The sequence below is a fragment of the Balaenoptera ricei genome, chromosome 19, assembly GCF_028023285.1.
Source record: "Balaenoptera ricei isolate mBalRic1 chromosome 19, mBalRic1.hap2, whole genome shotgun sequence".
Taxonomy (NCBI): Eukaryota; Metazoa; Chordata; class Mammalia; order Artiodactyla; family Balaenopteridae; genus Balaenoptera; species Balaenoptera ricei.
Genome location: NC_082657.1, coordinates 16,183,543 through 16,202,115, shown reverse-complemented (window position 1 = coordinate 16,202,115; position 18,573 = coordinate 16,183,543). Strand labels below are relative to the sequence as shown.

At 38.4% G+C, this 18,573-nt stretch overlaps 1 protein-coding gene across 1 annotated transcript in view; it reads right to left on the bottom strand.

Moving 5' to 3' along the window:
* The window catches only part of ZNF565 (zinc finger protein 565), a 31,731-nt gene that overhangs the window by 11,543 nt on the left and 1,615 nt on the right, over nucleotides 1-18,573 (bottom strand). Inside the window, exon 2 of the mRNA XM_059906302.1 lies at nucleotides 2,736-2,809. Within this exon, the coding sequence (XP_059762285.1) occupies nucleotides 2,736-2,744 (9 nt within the window). The 5' untranslated portion in view covers nucleotides 2,745-2,809. The remainder of the gene's footprint in view (nucleotides 1-2,735; nucleotides 2,810-18,573) is intronic.

Below are 18,573 nucleotides of genomic sequence, written 5' to 3'. Positions count from 1 at the left end.
CCACAAAACTGGGAGAAAATATTTGCAAATTGTTTATCTGATAAGGGACTTGAATCCAGAATATATAAAGAACTCTCACAACTCAATAATAAAAAAGACAACCTAATTATAAACCAGCCAAAGAACTTGAAGAGATTTCTCCAAAGAAAATATACAAATGGGGGGCTTCCCTGGTGGTGCAGTGGTTGAGAATCTGCCTGCTAATGGAGGGGACACGGGTTCGAGCCCTGGTCTGGGAAGATCCCACATGCCGCAGAGCAACTGGGCCCGTGAGCCACAACTACTGAGCCTGCACGTCTGGAGCCTGTGCTCCGTAACAAAAGAGGCCGCGATGGTGAGAGGCCCACGCACCACGATGAAGAGTGGCCCCCGCTTGCCGCAACTGGAGAAAGCCCTCGCACAGAAATGAAGACCCAACACAGCCAAAAAAAAAAAAAAATTAATTAATTAATTAAAAAAAAAAAAAGAAAGCCCTGGATGAATCTAAAAAAGAGTGGAGATGTATATATATGTGTATATATACATATATAATGTATATATGTAGATGTATATATATATGTATATAAAAAAAATACAAATGGCCAATAAGCACATGAAAAGATGTTCAACATCACTAATCATTAGGGAAATGCAAATCAAAACCACAATAAGATGCCATTTCACATCCACTGGGATGGCTATTATGAAAACAAAACAAAAAACAAAACTCCCAAAAAACACATATTGGTGAAGATGTGGAGAAACTGGAACTCTCTTACATTGCTGGTAGGAATGTAAAATGGGGTAGCCACTTTGGAAAACAGTTTTGACAGTTCCTCAAAATGTTAAACATAGGGTTAACATGTTACTCAGAAATTCCACTCCTAAGTATAGAGAAATGAAAACCTATGTCTACCTAAAAACATTGGTATATACCAATGCTTATAGCAGCATTATTCATGATAGCCAAAAAGTAGAAGCAACTCAAATGTCCACAGACTGATGAACTGCTGAACCAAATGTGGTCTATACATATCCATGGAATATTGTTTGGTATAAAAATGAACAAAGTACTGACACATGCTACATCATGGAAGCTTGAAAAAAAAAGCTTCACTTATGCTAAGTGAAAAAAGTCACACACAAAAGATCAAATATTCAATGATTTCATTTATATTAAAAGTCCAGAAAAGGCAATTCCATAGAGACAGAAAGTAAATTTAGTGGTTGCCAGGGGATGAGGAGGAGAATTTGGGAGTGACGGCTAATGCAAACGGGATTTTTTTTGGCAGTGATGTAAATGTTTTAAAATGGTTTGTGCTGATGGTTGCACAACTCTGCAAGTATACTAAAAAAGCACTGAACTATATACTTAAATGGGTGTATTTCATTGTATGTGAATTATATATATGTACAATAAATAAAGCTGTTAACGTTATTGAAGACTTTCATTAACGCTGGTTAAATCTATCAATAGATTAGAAATTAAAAGAGATAAATTTTAAAAATTATTAATTTATTCAAATAACTAATAATAAACCTGTTACATGTTAACATAAATAACACACATTTTATGAAAAATAACTGTCAAAATAAAAAAATTTAGTAGCACTGTTTTACATTTTTGCAAATCTCTTTAATGACTGGCTGAATGAAAGAGTTAGATTTTCACATCTTCTGTATTCAATCTGTTGGCCGACTTAATTTAATTTAATTTAACTTTACTTTTTGGCTGCACCATGTGGCTTGCGGAATCTCAGTTCTCCACCCAGGAATTGAACCCAGGCCACAGCAGTGAAAGCCAGGAATCCTAACCACTAGGTCACCAGGGAACTCCCCAATCTGTTGGGATAACACATTTCATATAGCTTCTGGGAAACTCCACTGTACACTCATTAGAGTTGTGAGTGAAAAATGCAAATAATGTGTTAGTATTATTATTATAAAAGTAATTTTGACCCCTAGACCTCCTGAAAGGGTATCAAAGTCTTCCTGGACCACACTTTAAGAACTGCTGACCTAGTGCTACACAACTTAACATGAATAACTTGAAATCACATTGTGTTGAGCGAAAAAATATGGTAAAAAATATAGAGAATATGACAACTGTACATCAAATTTAAAAATTAAAAACTCAACAGTATACTGTTCAGCAGGCATTCATATATGGTAAATTATAAGAATCAAAGTACTAACGAACACAAAATTAAAAGTAGTCATTAACGTTGGTGAGGTGGTAATACGATATGTGAAGAGGTGTGGGAAGGGATAAGGGTTGCTTAGATGGTACATTAAACAACTATATCAACTCATTTTATTATTCTTTATACCATATATATGTTATAGACATGTTTTTGTATGTACTTTTCAATACTGTGAAATGTTTTATGATTTTTAAAGAGGGGGTGATATTTTAAAATAGAAGAAAAAAGGAAACTACTTGGGTTAATGGAAAAGATCAAAGTTATCTTATCTTTGGCTCTATTCAACCATGGTTCTGATAAGGGCAGCTCTCAAATTTCTCTCAAGAGAATATATTTCTGCTCCATTGGTGCTCTGGTAAGAACATTGTGCACGTATGTGAACACTGTTGGAGAAGAGAGGGCCACAAAGGGAGGTGAGGCACCATTGCTCATTCCCTGCAATGGAGGAACTGGGAGCAGGTTACTGAATGGGGCTCAGCCAGATAGGGAAGTCTCAGGATAAAGAACACAAATGTTGGCATTATTTCAAGGATAGAGGAAACTTCAACTTACCTGGGTCATGGCTTTTAGAACTACCTGTCCTGCTTGGATTTCTTTAGATTCTTCTCTTGAACAAGTGCAGAGTCCTGAAAAAAGAAAACAGAGTAGGGGGAGAAGGGGCAAATCTCATAAACCGAGCTTGCCTCAGCACGCCTAAATAGATGAGCTTAAAACAACTGTACTTCCAGGGTCCCTGCTCTGCTTCCTTTGCTCTCCCCTTGTCCCACCACACAACACTAATGCCAAGAACTACTGAGTTAACAAAACCCAGCCCCTTCCTAAACCATAAGGAAACTGAAAGATGGATTCAAGGCAGATGTGCTTCGGCACTGACATAGAATCCAAGCAAGTTAGGAGGGATTCTGGCTGGGACAGTCCCTATCTTGTTGATGCTAATCTACACCCTAGATGAGGCCTAGACAACTCCCAGCTAGCTGTACCAAGCAGGCCTTCCTTTGCAGCTGCAGCAAGGAGGATCACAACTCAGACTCACTCAGACTTTACCCCTTAAAGATGAGGACGGTACCTACAGGCTAGGAGCAGAGCATACCTGTGCAGGCCAAACCTTGTGAAAAAGACAACCTTAAACAAAGTTTTCCAGCTTCTCTGGGTTCAACAGGCAAAACCTCTTGGGTACCTCCCCGGCTCTACATTCTCCTTCTAAGTTCAAAAAGGGCCACACCATCCATACAAGAGGCTTCATCAAAGCCTCCAGCCCCAGCTGGACTTACTAGACAGGAGCAAAAAAACAACAGTAATACAGGCATCTTACAGGCATACCTCCACATCCAGAGTATTGACCTGAGTGGGAACTCAATTTCTAGAAGCTTCTTGGCCCAGCAATCCTTATTTTCCACATAAGCCCTCTCTACTGCTTTCCTGAAGAACATCACTTCCTCTCTGGCTGAGAGCTGCTGAGGCTGGTGGAGAACGGCCTACTTCAAGATAATGAGAACTGGGCTTCCCTGGTGGCGCAGTGGTTGAGAATCTGCCTGCTAATGCAGGGGACACGAGTTCGAGCCCTGGTCTGGGAAGATCCCACATGCCGCGGAGCAGCTGGGCCCGTGAGCCACAATTACTGAGCCTGCGTGTCTGGAGCCTGTGCTCCGCAACAAGAGAGGCCGCGATAGTGAGAGGCCCACGCACAGCGATGAAGAGTGGCTCCCACTTGCCACAACTAGAGAAAGCCCTCGCACAGAAACGAAGACCCAACATAGCCATAAATTAAAAATAAATAAATAAATAAAAATTTAAAAAAAAAAAAAAAAAAAAAAAAAAGATAATGAGAACTCAGGGGTTTTTAAGGAGGGTAGTAAGGCTGGTTCTAATTACAGGTGCAAGGAGCACCCATGCTTTTTTTTTTTTTATATATACTGTGATTTATCATCAAGGACTTTATTCTCTTGGCCACTTTGCAGTCATGCTAGAAGTTTCCAGAATCCTTAGTGCATATGGTGTGCAAGACAGTCAAAAAGTAAGAAAAGAAAACTCCTCCCTGGAGGGTGAAGTCTAGAGAAATGCAGGCCAGAAAGGTGTAAGGAGTTATTCCAGAGTCTGCCGCCGCTAAGGCCGTTGGTATCAACTGGATAGATCTCAATAGTACTAAGAAGAACCAAAACTGATCAACAGATCCGTGAGGAAGTTGGATGCACGGAATAGTAGGACTTTTCACACACAAAGGACAAATAAACCAAGAGTTAATTTTGGCTACCAAACTGCAATTTGGTTTTCTAGGTCATTTTCCCCCAACTATTTAAAAAGAAACATTAGTGCTACACATATGCAACTTTAAGATGTTGTATTCTCCTATCAAGTTGCACTGAGAAGCAAGTTAAATAAGTCCCTCTTACTGCCGTCCACCTGCAGAGATGTCACATCCATTTTCTTTGATTTCCATTGGCAACAGCAGGAAATAATTCCAATAGTGCTGAAGTAAGCAGCCAGACTACCTTGCTGAGTTCCCATGGTGGGGAGGGGTGCGGTCAGAAGGAAGACTAGTTAAATCACTGGGGGCTGGTGTCAAGGAAAATTTCCTGTAAGTTACAGAATATGATTTGGGGCCTAAAATCAGAGGATTTTAATAGACAGAAAAGGGACAGAAGAGCATTCTGAGCAAAGTGAAGAACAGTGGCAAAGACAGTGGACCAGAAGTAGACAGTGTGTTTGGATTGCAGAGAATAACTGCGAATGACTTGTACAGTTTGGGGCAAGGTTTAGACCACTGCTGTCTTATAGAACCTTTGTGATGATGGAACTCTTCACATCTTGTACTGTCAATAATGTAGCCATTAGCCGCATGTGGCTACTAAGCATTTGAAATGTGGCTAGTATGACCGAGGAACTGAATTTTTAATTTAATTTTAGTTAATCTGAATTTAAATTTAATTAATTCTAGAATCTAGAGGAAGATAATGCTTATGACATTAACTATGAGGGCCAGGTCTCATCATCACTGTAAATAGTACGGGCCACAGTGACTGAAGTATAAAGGTGACCAATGAATACTGACTGAATATATACAAGTTCGGTTTTCACCCATTAATGAATGGAAGGCTACTGAAGAATTTTAAAAAAGGAAGTGAAAGGGCCAATATGGCCAGATTATTTTAGTGGAGAGGAGTAAAATTGGAGTCAGGGAGATCAGCTGAAAGGTGCCTGTACTTTCCCAAGCAAACAAAGGCCTGACCCAAGATGGTGATGGTGGAAATGAGGAGGAAGGGGATGAATTCAAGGTGTCAGAGAAGTAAAATCAACTGGTTCTGGCATCTGATTGGATATGGATGCAGAGAGAGAAAAAGGAGTCAGGAATTCTTTCATATTTGCTGAGTTCCCACCTCAGTTGGCATGGTTCTATGTGTAAGGAAGACAGCAAATCCAGCCCGTCCCAGCGGGTCTCACGTTCTAATGGAAGGAGACAATAACAAATATTGATATACTGACACTGATATTCCTATTTATATGTAAAGGGGTCAAAGTTCTATAGAGGAAAATAAAAAGATTAAGGAGATGGGGGAATGAAGGGTGATCTGAGAAGGCTTTTCATTGGGAATGTGACACGTCGACACAGATATCTAGGGGAAGCACAGTCCTAGCAGAGGGACCAACAAATGCAAAGGCCTCTGGCAAGAGCAGGCTTTAACAACAAAGAGGAAGGAGACAAGAGTGGCTGGAATGGGGTGAGTGAGAAAATGAGGGCCAGAGAGATAGATGGAAGCTGGATCACACGGGGCTTGTGGGCCATTGTAAGAACGTTGGTTTTTACTCTTGAGTAAGACAGGAAGCCACTGAAACACTTCAAACCAAGGAATGGCATAATCTGATTTACATTTAAAAGGATCACTCATGGAAAATGGACTAAGAGGACAAGGGGGGGAAGCAGGGAGACCAGTGAGAAGGTTACTGCAGTAATCCTGGCAAGGGGTTGAGGGGCTTGCCTTAGGGTGGTATGGTCATGGGGGAGGTGACGAGAACTGATCAGATTCTAGATATTCTCTGTAGGAAGAGCTGACAGGATTTACTGATTTTAGGTATAAAAGAAAAAAAAAAAAGAGGCCAAGATGCTAGGGTTTTTGGCTTGAGCAACTAGAGGTATGAAGTTGCCATTTTTTAACACAACGGACTGTGAGAGGAGCGGGTTTGGATGGACCAATTATGAATTCTGTTTTACCTTAATACTTGAGATGCTTATTATATGTCTAAGTGGAAATGCCAGATGTCCATTAGACATTCGATCCGGGAGTTCAGAGAAAGTCCAAATGTAGGAATATAAAATTGGAAGTTACTGATGTTCAGTTGATATTTAAAGCTCTGATAGTAGGTAAGATTGCCTATAGAGTGATTAAAGGTAAGGAAGAAAAACGGTCCAGAACCTGAGCCTGAGGGGCTCCAACAGTTAGAGAACAGGGAGATGAAAAGGAAAAAAGAAAGGAGTCTGAAAAGGAGACATCAGTGGAATAGAAGGAAAAAAAGAGAACTGGGCTTCACTGAAAGCCCAGTGAAGAAAGTATACCAAGAAGGAAGGTGAGAACAACTGTCAAATGCTACCAATAGGTCAAGTGGTATGAGGAACAAGAACTGTCCATTGGATCTGGCATTAGAGAGATCATTAGAAGTCTCAACAAAAGTGGATTCTCTAGAGTGGAGGACACAAAAGCTTGGCTGGAGTGAGTTCAAGAGAAAATGGAAGGTGGGACTTCCCTGGTGGCATAGTAGTTAAGAATCCGCCTGCCAATGCAGAGGACATGGGTTCGGAGCCCTGGTCTGGGAAGATCCCACATGCCGCGGAGCAACTAAGCCCGTGCGCCACAACTACTGAAGCCCGTGCGCCTAGAGCCTGTGCTCCACAACGAGAAGCCACCGCAATGAGAAGCCCGCGCACTGCAACGAAGAGTAGCCCCTGCTTGCTGCAACTAGAGAAAGCCCGCACGCAGCAACAAAGACCCAACTCAGTCAAAAATAAATAAATAAATAAATTTTTAAAAATTAAATTTTCAGAAAAAAGCAGTAATTTTAGATAAATGAGCAAAGGATATGCATGGGCAACTCACTAGATAATAAAGTGGCTCCTCAACCTATCAAGAGTTTTAAAACTTCACTAGTAATGAAGGGAATGTACGTTAAAGCAATAAGGAAATAACATTTTACAGTTATCAATTTGGCAAATTTTTAAAAGACTGATGACACTTCACAATAGCATGATGTGAGGAAATGGACACACACAGTAGATTATAGCTGGTATAAACTTGCAACAAGGCAATGTTAGCAGAAATTAAACCACGTATGTCCTCTGATGAAGTAATTCTATATCTGAGACTCTATCCAAAAGATGAGTGTGGGGTGTATGATGGAGACACTGTTGACAATGGAAACAACTTGGAGAGGATTTAAATATCCTACAAAATACAGTGTATCCATACAATGGAAACATTATTGCCATAAAAACATATCTTTGCTGATGTTAAGATATTAAACAACTTTGGGTGAATAAGGTAGGTAATAAAACAGTATATGTAATTTTATTTTTATAGGAAAAATATACACATGCGTATATACATGCATATGTGTATGCACAGAAAATGGATTGAAAGGATTTTCAATTAAATTTTTTACATTTGTCTCTAGGTGTATAATTATGGGGGAATCTGTTTTTCTGTATTTTTTCTTTTCCTTTTTTTTTTTTTTTTTTTTTTTTTGGCCACACCACGCTGCATGTAGGATCTTAGTTCCCCGACCAGGGATGGAACCTGCGCCCCCTGCATTGGAAGCATGGGGTCTCAACCACTGGACCGTCAGGGAAGTCCCTGTTTTCCTGTATTTTCAAGTTTTCCTTTAAGCATATGTTTTATAATCATAAATAACACAATTAATTCCTTCCTCCTCATGGGGTGGGATAGATTATAAAAGAAAATACGAATGGAGTGATATGAGTGACAGTGAAGTGCCTCTGGGAACTTGTATGCTGAAGGAGCTTAATCTTCTCCATAGTTCTAGAGCCTTTGTGGGGTGTGTTCTCAAACAGTAACTGACTTCCCACAGAGGAGGTGAGCTTTCATATAAAAGGCTTCCTGTTTCCTTAGTCTCCTCACTCACCTCTGCACAGGCCTCTTGTTAACCTCTTTCCACAGTCCAGGATGTCTTCCTTGCTCCAAAAAGAATTCACACCTAATTTACAGAAGCAACTTCCTACACACAGAAAAAGAAATGGGTCTTAGCCAGTGTGGTAGACATTACTAATGTCTCACCATTATCCAGTTTTTCAAGTATCCAGTCTTCCTCTCCTTTTGGGCATGTAGAAGATGACATTTTCCAGCCCCCTGAAGTTAGGCAGGGCCATAAACTGGTTTTGACCAATAGAAATATGAGCTGAGGTGATGTGTGCCACTTCAGTCTGAGGCACTGGAAAGACCACATAATTCTCTAATCTTTCTATTGCTGATGTGGTGGCCAAGGAGGCTGTGTGTTTCAGATGGTACAGCTACAGGATGGTGGAGTCTCCTTTAGTCTGGGACCCTGCCTATGCTGATGCATAATGAGCAAAAAATAAAAAGTTATTTTGTAAACCACTGAGATTTGGGGGTTGTTTGCTACCACAGCATAACAACCTGTCCTAACTAATACGCTAATTCAGCTATACTCTGACTAAATAAAAATTCAGACTTGGGGCCTTGGTCAATATAAGAAAGAATAATTTTTAAAAAGTCAGAGGAAGCTTCAGAAATAACAGAGCAGAGCTGTGCATTTCCAACTCTATACATCTCAAAGGGATTTTTCACAAACCCACAATGTGAAACAAAAAGCCCTCAAAAGGCAGATTATGAGTTATGGGACAAGTTGTTCTTGACCCAGCAAAATCATGCTCCTTTAGATCCCTATCATCAAATCTTTGTACAAATCCTTCTAAGCAAAGTTCAGCCATCTACACACCACCCAGTGAAGCTTGTAGTTACATCCCTGGATTTTCCCTGTCTCTAAATTGACATTCTTATTCTTCAGAGGGCATGGATCCCACATCACACAAGGCTTGTGCCGGGGGAGTAGGAGAACTTGACAGCTCACGAGAAGTAGATATATATAGGTATCTTCACCTTAACATTAGTAATCTATTCCTGAAAAAGCAATCATTCTGAGTAAAAACTCTAACCAGGAGCCTCTTTCCCAATATTTAAAATGTGAAAAATATAATGAGTCACATTTTAACACAAAGCCCCCAAATAATTTCCTAAACATAATTAAACACAAGAAACACCTACATATAAATAATAAACTATTGTATTAAGATGAAAATTTCTGGGACTTCCCTGGTTGTGCAGTGGTTAAGAATCTGCCTGCCAATGCGGGGGACACGGGTTTGAACCCTGGTCTGGGAAGATCCCACATGCCACGGAGCAACTAAGTCTGTGCACCACAACTACTGAGCCTGCGCTCTAGAGCCCGTGAGCCACAACTACTGAGTCCGCGTGCCACAACTACTGAAGCCCGCAAGGCTAGAGCCCGTGCTTCACAACAAGAGAAGCCACCGCAATGAGAGGCCTACACGCCGCAACGAAGAGTAGCCCCCGCTTGCCCCTACTACAGAAAGCCCACACGCAGGAGACCCAACGCAGCTAAAAAGAAAAAAAAAAGATGAAAATTTCTTAAAACATCACTTCCTGATCACCAGTTATTATAGTTATTAATAACTAGTTGCTTTGTGTGCATTAACATGGCCTCCTTAACACCATGAACATCTGCACATCCCTTTTGTTGACAGGCCAATCTATACATTTGTCAAAATATTTACATGACTCTGATATTTAAGTGAATTTCTGATTTAACTTGAAACTTTTCTTATATGTCATATTTTTAAATGTTGTATTGAGCTTTATGGATGTAAACATAAATTTTTCCAGTCTAAACATCAACCCAGAATCAATACACTGAGAGGTATGTACATTCTCAGGCAATGTTCAAGATTCTGAGTCAGACAATAGCATATTAAATAAATGAAAGATTTCTATAAAACAGCAATTCTGAGTACTCACAAATTTAGTGGTAATGAAGTAGTTAATAACATAGAAAATGTTCAAGATCTGGTTAGATTACAAAACAACTGGGCATCATGTGGTCTTATTTGTAAAATACATGTATTTATTAACATAGACAATATAGACAGACAGATCAGACTGAACATATCTGGGAAGTTTTATCCTTAAAGATTACTTTGGTTATTTCTGGGTTGTGATCTTCAATTTTCTTAGTTTTGCTTAAGTGTAGTTTTTCAATAACCACGCATTAATTTTTAAATGCGTATTTTAAAGTTCTGTTAAGTATAAGCTACTCCCAAACGGCAGATGAAAAAGGAAATACTTTCTTTTTTTTAAACAATCTTCCTTTGAACATGAAATAATAGCTCAGGATATTCTAAAAACAGTTCTTTTTCACAGAATGGCTTTTGTTGTTTTTGCTTCCTCAGCTCCCAATTGTTGCAAACTTCTTGATTTGGTAACTACATTTATGTGTGCTGGAGACCTGCCTGGAAAAGAACTAAAAGTCATTCAGACCAAGTCCTGTGTATAAGTGATGCTTCCTTTCAGCTCTTCTTGCCAGATAGGTTTATTATGTTTCTGCACCTGCCCTATTTGCCTCAGTGTTCTCTGAACAGCTATAGAATCATCTTGCTCCATTGGTCATACTTTGTATTTCTTTTTAACACTTTTTTTTTTAAAGACTTTTTTGATGTGGACCATTTTTAAAGTCTTTATTGAATTTGTTACAATATTGCTTCTGTTTTATGTTTTGGTTTTTTTGGCCATGAGGCATGTGGGATCTTAGCTCTTCAACCAGGGATCGAACCTGTACCCCCCCCCCCCCCCGGCATTGGAAGGCGAAGTCTTAACCACTGGACTGCCAGGGAAGTCCCAATACTTTGGATTTCTGATGATTAGAATGAAAATTGCAGGAAATATAGGTGACTCAGTTCACCTCCATAGAGTTCTTATGGGATCAGTTTGACTTAGATATGATATGACATGACAATGACTGCTCTGGTCATACAAATATCTTCCTCTTATGAACTCTCATAGCATACTATCAGGGTAAACGAGTGCCCTTTTTCATCCTTTACTTTGGACATTCGTATACAAGTTTTATCTCCCCCATTACATTATTTGTAATTTAAAAATAGAGATTCTCACTTTTTAAAAGTACTTTGTCTCCCTGAGTTCTAGATTAGGATTTTGCATATTTGCAAATTCTTAATAAATGTCTAATGCCTGACCCAAAGGAATTCATTATAAAAATACGTGAAGTTGTATGCACAAGAGTACTTTTGGGACAATTTCACAATTAAAATATAGAAATATAAATGCTCTTTAGTAGGCAGTAAAGCTAATAAATTAAGGTGCATCTCGATAATGAAATACTACATAGTGACTTTAAAATATAATTGCTACACAGTCAAGGCATTATTAAATGAGGCAGGGAGGTTACAGAATTTATATGAGATACCACTCTATAAAATCCCACAGAAAAATACTTGAAATATATCCATCAAATATTAAGAATATTTACCTTTAGATGAATTACATTTTTAGCAAAATTTCTAGATTTTTGCATTAAGCTTATATATTTCATAATAAAAGACATAACAGTACTTTCCATTTAAACAAAAATAAATAACTTGAGTTGTAGCTGACATTTATTTTCCTGGCAGCAGAAAAATTATGAGCAATCGAGCCAATGTCTATAACACAAGTGGGGACAAAAAAGGAAATTAGTATGATTGAAACAAATTACAACTAAAAGTCCTTTAACATATTCTCTGGTGCACTGAAATAGCTTCATTATCAAAAACATCCTGTGAATGACCAATTTTCAAGACAGTGCAATTTCCAGTTTAAGTGAGACAGTGAACACACAGCAGAATGCATGGTGTCAGATATGTAGCCAGTTTCTTCTCCATTCAATTACCCATTAAAAAATTTGGGGATGGGATCTTTGCAAAATTTGAGTACTTTTTTATTCATCATTTTCAGAGTTGTATCATTACAGTATTTTCCTTGTTCTGGTTAACTCTCTGTAAGCATATGTTTATTAGCTGAATAATATTCCATCATATGAACGTAGTATGTGATGGAAACTTCCTCTTCTAACTCGCTGTTGTTGGCACAAATTTTGGACAACATCTCAAAGGCTATTATTACCGGGCATTACTGTCTTTGATTGCAGTTCTAAATTTTTAAGGGTCATGAATCTCTTTGAAAATCTTATGAAATCATAAACCTTCTTTCAAGAAAAAAATCAAATAAATAAGTATCTGCAAGGACTTCCCCGGTGGTCCAGTGGCTGAGACTCTGTGCTCCCAATGCAGGAGGTCCAGGTTCAATCCCTGGTCCGGGAGCTAGATCCTGAATGCATGCCGCAACTAAGAGTTCACATACCACAACTAAGAGGCCCGAATGGCATAACTAAGATGCCACAACTATGAGCCTGCAAGCCGCGGTGAGCACTCTGCGTGCCGCAACTAAGACCCAGCGCAGCCAAAATAAATAAATAAGTATTAAAAAAAAAAGTATCTGCAAAAACTGCATAAAATTTCATGGCGTCTGCAGAGCCCTGAAGTCTAAGGGTGGGAGCCTGGACCTTCTTTAAAAACCCTGCTGTAACCACTTATTTACAAACACCAAGTACTACTAGCTAATATTCTTTTTTTTGTTTCTTTCATAACTTATCAAAAGAACAACATGGATTTGGCCGGAAACAAATTTAAGACACAAAACCCAAAATGCCCCATATCAAATTAGATCTGGTTACTGAAACAAAGTTTTATCCCAGATTTGTGAATCTAGACTTCTGAGATAGGTCCCAATCACATTCTTACTCCTAAAAGCCAGAACAGCAGAAGGCCTTGTTCATCAACCCAGACTGTGAAAATCAAAAATATTAATAACAAGTGTTACATGAGCCAGGGTATCTGTGTACAATTATGCAGGGGCCATTACTCATGAATCAACAAATCACAACCCTCCAAAAGATGTAGATCTATGCCAACAGAACCCTTTGCTGCATAAATGGTATAAAGGAAAAACAGAATAATTTGACAATAAAAAAGGAACATCAGGAAACTAGCTGTACTAGACATCAAAATGTACTGTAAAGTCTCTATAATTAAAACAGTGTGGTAGTAGTGCATAAATAGACAAACCAACCAGTGGAACAGAACAGAAGGCCTAGAAATAGAACCAAGTATCAATATATATGGACATTTAGTATATGATAGAGATGGCATTTCAAATCAGTGGGGCAAAGATAAAATTCATAATAAATGGTGCTGGGAAAACTGGATAGCCATTTAGAAAATATAAAATTAAATCCATACCCCATTCCATACACAAAATTAAACTCCAAATGGATCAGGGTGCTAGATGTAAAAGATGAAACCATACAGTTATTAGAAGATAACACATGTAAATTCCCCTTTAATCCTGAGATTTAGAAAGGCTTTCTAAATCCAGAAGCAATAAAGGAAAACATTGGTAATTTGACTACATAAAAATAAAAATATTCAACGACAAAGAACACCATAAACAAAGTAAAAAGACAACTGTCAAACTGGAAGAAAATACTTGCACCATACATCACAGATGAGGAACTAATATTCCTAGTGTGTAAAGAATTCTTAAACATTGTGACAAAGCACCAGAAAAACCAAAACCAAAAAAAAAAACAAACAACAAACAAAAAAACCCCGTGAAAGTAAATAGGAAAAAGAGATGGACAATTCACACACACAAAAGATGTAAAAAAGGCCCTTAAGGATATGTATGAAAAGATGTCTATCAACATAGTACTGCAAGTCCTAGCCAGAGCAGTTGGGCAAGAAAAAGAAATAAAAGGCATCCAAATTGGAAAGGAAGAAGTAAACTTATCTCTGTTCACAGATGACATAATCTTATATATAGAAAACCCTAGAGATTACACACACACACACACACACACACACACACACACACACACCATTAGAACAAAAAAATGAATTCAGCAAAGTTGCAGGATACAAAATCAACACACAAAAATCAGTTGCATTTCTATATAGACTAACAATGAACAATCAGAAAAGAAAATTAAAAAAAACATCCATTTATGATAGTATCAAAAAAACAAAATACTTAGGAATAAACTTAACTAAGGAAGCAAAAGACTTATACATTGATAACTACAAAGATTGCTGAAAGAAATGAAAGAAGACATAAATGGAAAGATATCCTGTGTTCAAGACTTGGAATACTTAATATTGTTAAGATGCTGCTATGGACTTAGAATTGTGTGTGTCCTCCCCGCCCCATTCATATGTTGGAAGCCCTAACCCCTAATGTCACTGTATTTGGAGATAGGGCCGTTATGGAAGTAATTGCATTTAAATGACGTCATAAGGGTGGGGGCCTGATATGATAGCAGTAGTGTCCCTATAAGAAGAGACACCAGAGAGCTCACTCTCTCTGCCATGCGAGGACTCAGTGAGAAGGTGGCACCTTGATCTCTGACTTCCAACCTCCATAATTGTGAGAAAATAAATTTCTGTTGTTTAAGCCACGCAGTCTATGGTATTTTGTTATGGAAGCTTGAGCTGACGAAGACAGATGACAATACTACCTAAAGTAACATACAGATTCAATGCGATCCTTATGAAAACCCCAATGATTTTTTTGAAGAAATAGAAAAATCCATCCTAAAATTCACACGGAATCTCAAGGGACCCCAAATAGCCAAAACAATCTTACTCTCACACTTCTTGATTTCAAAACTTACTACAAAACTTACCAAAGATGGTAATCAAAACAGTGTGGTACTGCCAAAAAGACAGATATCTAGACCAATGAAATAGAATAGAAATCCTCACATATATGGTCAAATAATTTTCAGCAATGGAGTCAAGACCATTTGATAGGGGAAAGGACAGTCTTTTCAACAAATGGTGTTGGGAAAACTGGATATCCACATGCAAAAGAATAAAGTTGGACCTGTACCTAATACTACATTAAAAAATTAACTCAGGGCTTCCCTGGTGGCGCGGTGGTTGAGAGTCCGCCTGCCAATGCAGGGGACACGGGTTCGAGCCCTGGTCCGGGAAGGTCCCGCATGCCATGGAGCAGCTGGGCCCGGGCGCTGCAGCTGCTGAGCCTGCGCTCTGGAGCCCGTGGGCCACAGCTGCTGAGCCCGGGTGCCACGGCTGCTGGGGCCCGTGTGCCTAGAGCCCGTGCTGGGCAACGGGGGAGGCCACTGCAATGAGAGGTCCGCGCACCGCAACGAAGCTCGCCGCAACCAGAGAAAAGCCCGGGCGCAGCAACGAAGACCCAACACAGCCAAAAATAAAAGAAATAAAATAAAAATAAATAAATTAAAAAAAAAAAATTAACTCAACATGGATCAAAGATCTAAACATAAGAGCTAAAACTATAAAACTCTTAGAAGAAAACGTAGGGAAAAATCTTCATAACACTAGATTTAGCAATTATTTCTTGGATATGACAACGAAAGCACAGGCAACAAAAGAAAAAACGTGTTGTAGACTTCATCAAAATAAAAAACTTTTGTGCATCAAAGGATACTGTCAACAGAGTGAAAATACAATCCATGGGATGGGAATATTTGCAAATCATATGTTTGATAAGGGATTAATATTCAGAATATATAAAGAACTCCTAGAACACAACAACAACAAACAAACAAACCCCGGTGGCCTCGTGGTTAGGATTCCAGGCTTTCACTGCCATGGCCCGGGTTCAGTCCCTGTCAGGGAACTGAGATCCTGCATGCTGCACAGCGCAGCCAAAGGACATTTCTCCAAAGATACACAAATGGCCAACAAACAACGTGAAAAGATTTCCTACATCACTAATAATTAAAGGAATGCAAATCAAAACCATAATGAGATACCACTTCACACTCATTAGGATGGCTATTATAAAAAAAGCAGAAAATAACAAGCATTGGCAAGGATGTAGAGAAGTCAGAACCCTTGTGCACTGCCAGCGGGAATGTAAAATAGTGCAGCTGTTGTAGAAAATGGGATGGTGATTCCTCAAAAAATTAAACATACCATGTGATCCAGCAATTCAACTTCTGGATATATACTCCAAAGAAGTGAAAGCAGGGACCTGAACAGATATTTGTAAACCCATGTTCAGAGCAGCATTATTCACAATAGCGAAAAGGTGTTAGCAACCCAACTGCCCACTGATAAATCAATAAACAGAATGTGGTATATATGTACAATGGAAAATTATTCAGACTTAAAAAGGAAGGAAACTCTGACATATGCTACAACATGGATGAATCCTGAAGATATTACACTCAGTGAAATAAGTCAGTCATAAAAGGTCAAACACTGTATGATTCCACTTATGTGAGGTACCTAGAATATTCTAATTCATAGAGATAAAAAGCAGAATGGTGGTTTCCAGGGGCTGGAGGAAGGGGCGAAGGGAATTATTGTTTGATGGGTACAGAGTTTCGGTTTTTGAAGATGAAAAAAGTTCTGGAGATGAATGGTGGTGATGGCTGCACAATGCAAATGGAGTTAATGTTACTGAACAGCATAATTAAAATGGTAAATTTTATGTTATGTATATTTAACCATAAAAACCCCCAACAAACTGAGATTGGTTGGCTACCTACAATGGGTGATTGGGAACAGTGTGGAAAGAATGGGGGAATGGAATTGGGAGAGAAGGAATGATGGAGGAGTAACTGAGTAGATCCTCTGGTCTAATTCTAACTTTCAGAACCATGTTAATGTTTCACATACTCAAAAAATAATTAAAATCAACCAGGATGTGTGTTTGGGAACCCCAAATAAAATACAAACAGTAACAAATGAACCTATGTATATTACAAATGAGTAACATTACCATACAGATGGGTGTAGGGAAAACTGTATTTTTATTTATTTTATTTTTTTTGGGGGGGTACTGTATTTTTACTATGAACTGTAAGACTAAGTACAAAAAGAACTGTATGGGGTTTGGGGATATGTGTTAGAACTACTTTCTACTCAAGACTGAGCAAATAAATAAATATATTGTGGTTAATGAGAGCCGAGTTTTTCACTGTCAGAGAAGGGAGTTACAGAAAAGGAAATGGAGATGGCTAGAAGAAGCCCTGTGGTATTGAACTGGAATTGGAGATATCATATGAAATCATGGATTACCTGTATAGGTATACATACAGATAGATACAGATGTGTGGGTACAGTTGCATATATTTCATATCTGAGAAAGTCAAGAAGCAAAGACATCCCAGTAGCAATAAGCACATCTAATCTTGGTTTCTAAATATAATTTTCTAATAAAAGGAGCCAGTGATCCCTGGGAAATTTGCTGATTCCAGGACTAGGGCTGGGAAAGTACAGTGTCAACCTGGAACATCCTGCGGTGCAGGAAAATAAGGAAGTACTTAAAAAAAAAAAAATAAATAAAGGGGATACGTTGAAAGGATACAGGAGCCAATCCAAAGGGTTTCCCAGTGGCCAAATATGGGACAATTCGAGCAATAAAATAGTGATAGTAATGGATTATAACCTATAGTATTAAAAAAATCCAGACTATACTTATGTAAGTTAGTAAATAAATTAAATGGGGAGAAGGAAAATCTATTTGTAACAGAATTATAATTAATAAATGTAGAAGGAATAACAATCCGGAAAAAAAAAATCACCGTTTGGCAAATACCTGGTAATAAATTTTCAGGCAGGGATTATCAATGGATGTAGTAGGTGGAAGTAGGATGAAAAACAGCATAATTTTATAGACCTAAAGTATTTCTCCATGAGACACATTAATTATAATGGAAAGAGTGACTTTGCGGTGGAGAAACCTGGCAAATAAAGTTAACACCACCAATAATGAGACAAATTAATCTCATGTGTCTCCTGATAAGATGCACTGAGAATACATCACTTTTGGGGTAGTCTTGCCTCAACTGCATAATCTGAATTTAATTATGAGGAAGTATCAGACAACGTCAAATTGAGGAACATTCTACATTGCAGAATTTACAAAATAAATGGCCAGTTCACCTCAAGAGTGTCAAGGTCATGAGAGACACAGAAAGATTGAGTAACCGTGCCAGATAAAAGAAGACTAAGGAGAGTTACCAACTTAACTGCAACATATGATCCTTGTCCAGAAACAGGACACTAAGGGACACTGATGAAATTTGAATAAGGTTTGTAGATTGGTTATTTATCAGCGTTAATCTTCTGGCTTTGATAGAGAAGCTGGGTTAAGAGTATTTGGGAATTCTATTTTTGCAACAGTTTTAAGTCTAAAGCTAATTCAAAATGAAAAGTTTAAAAACATTTAGATTAACGTTA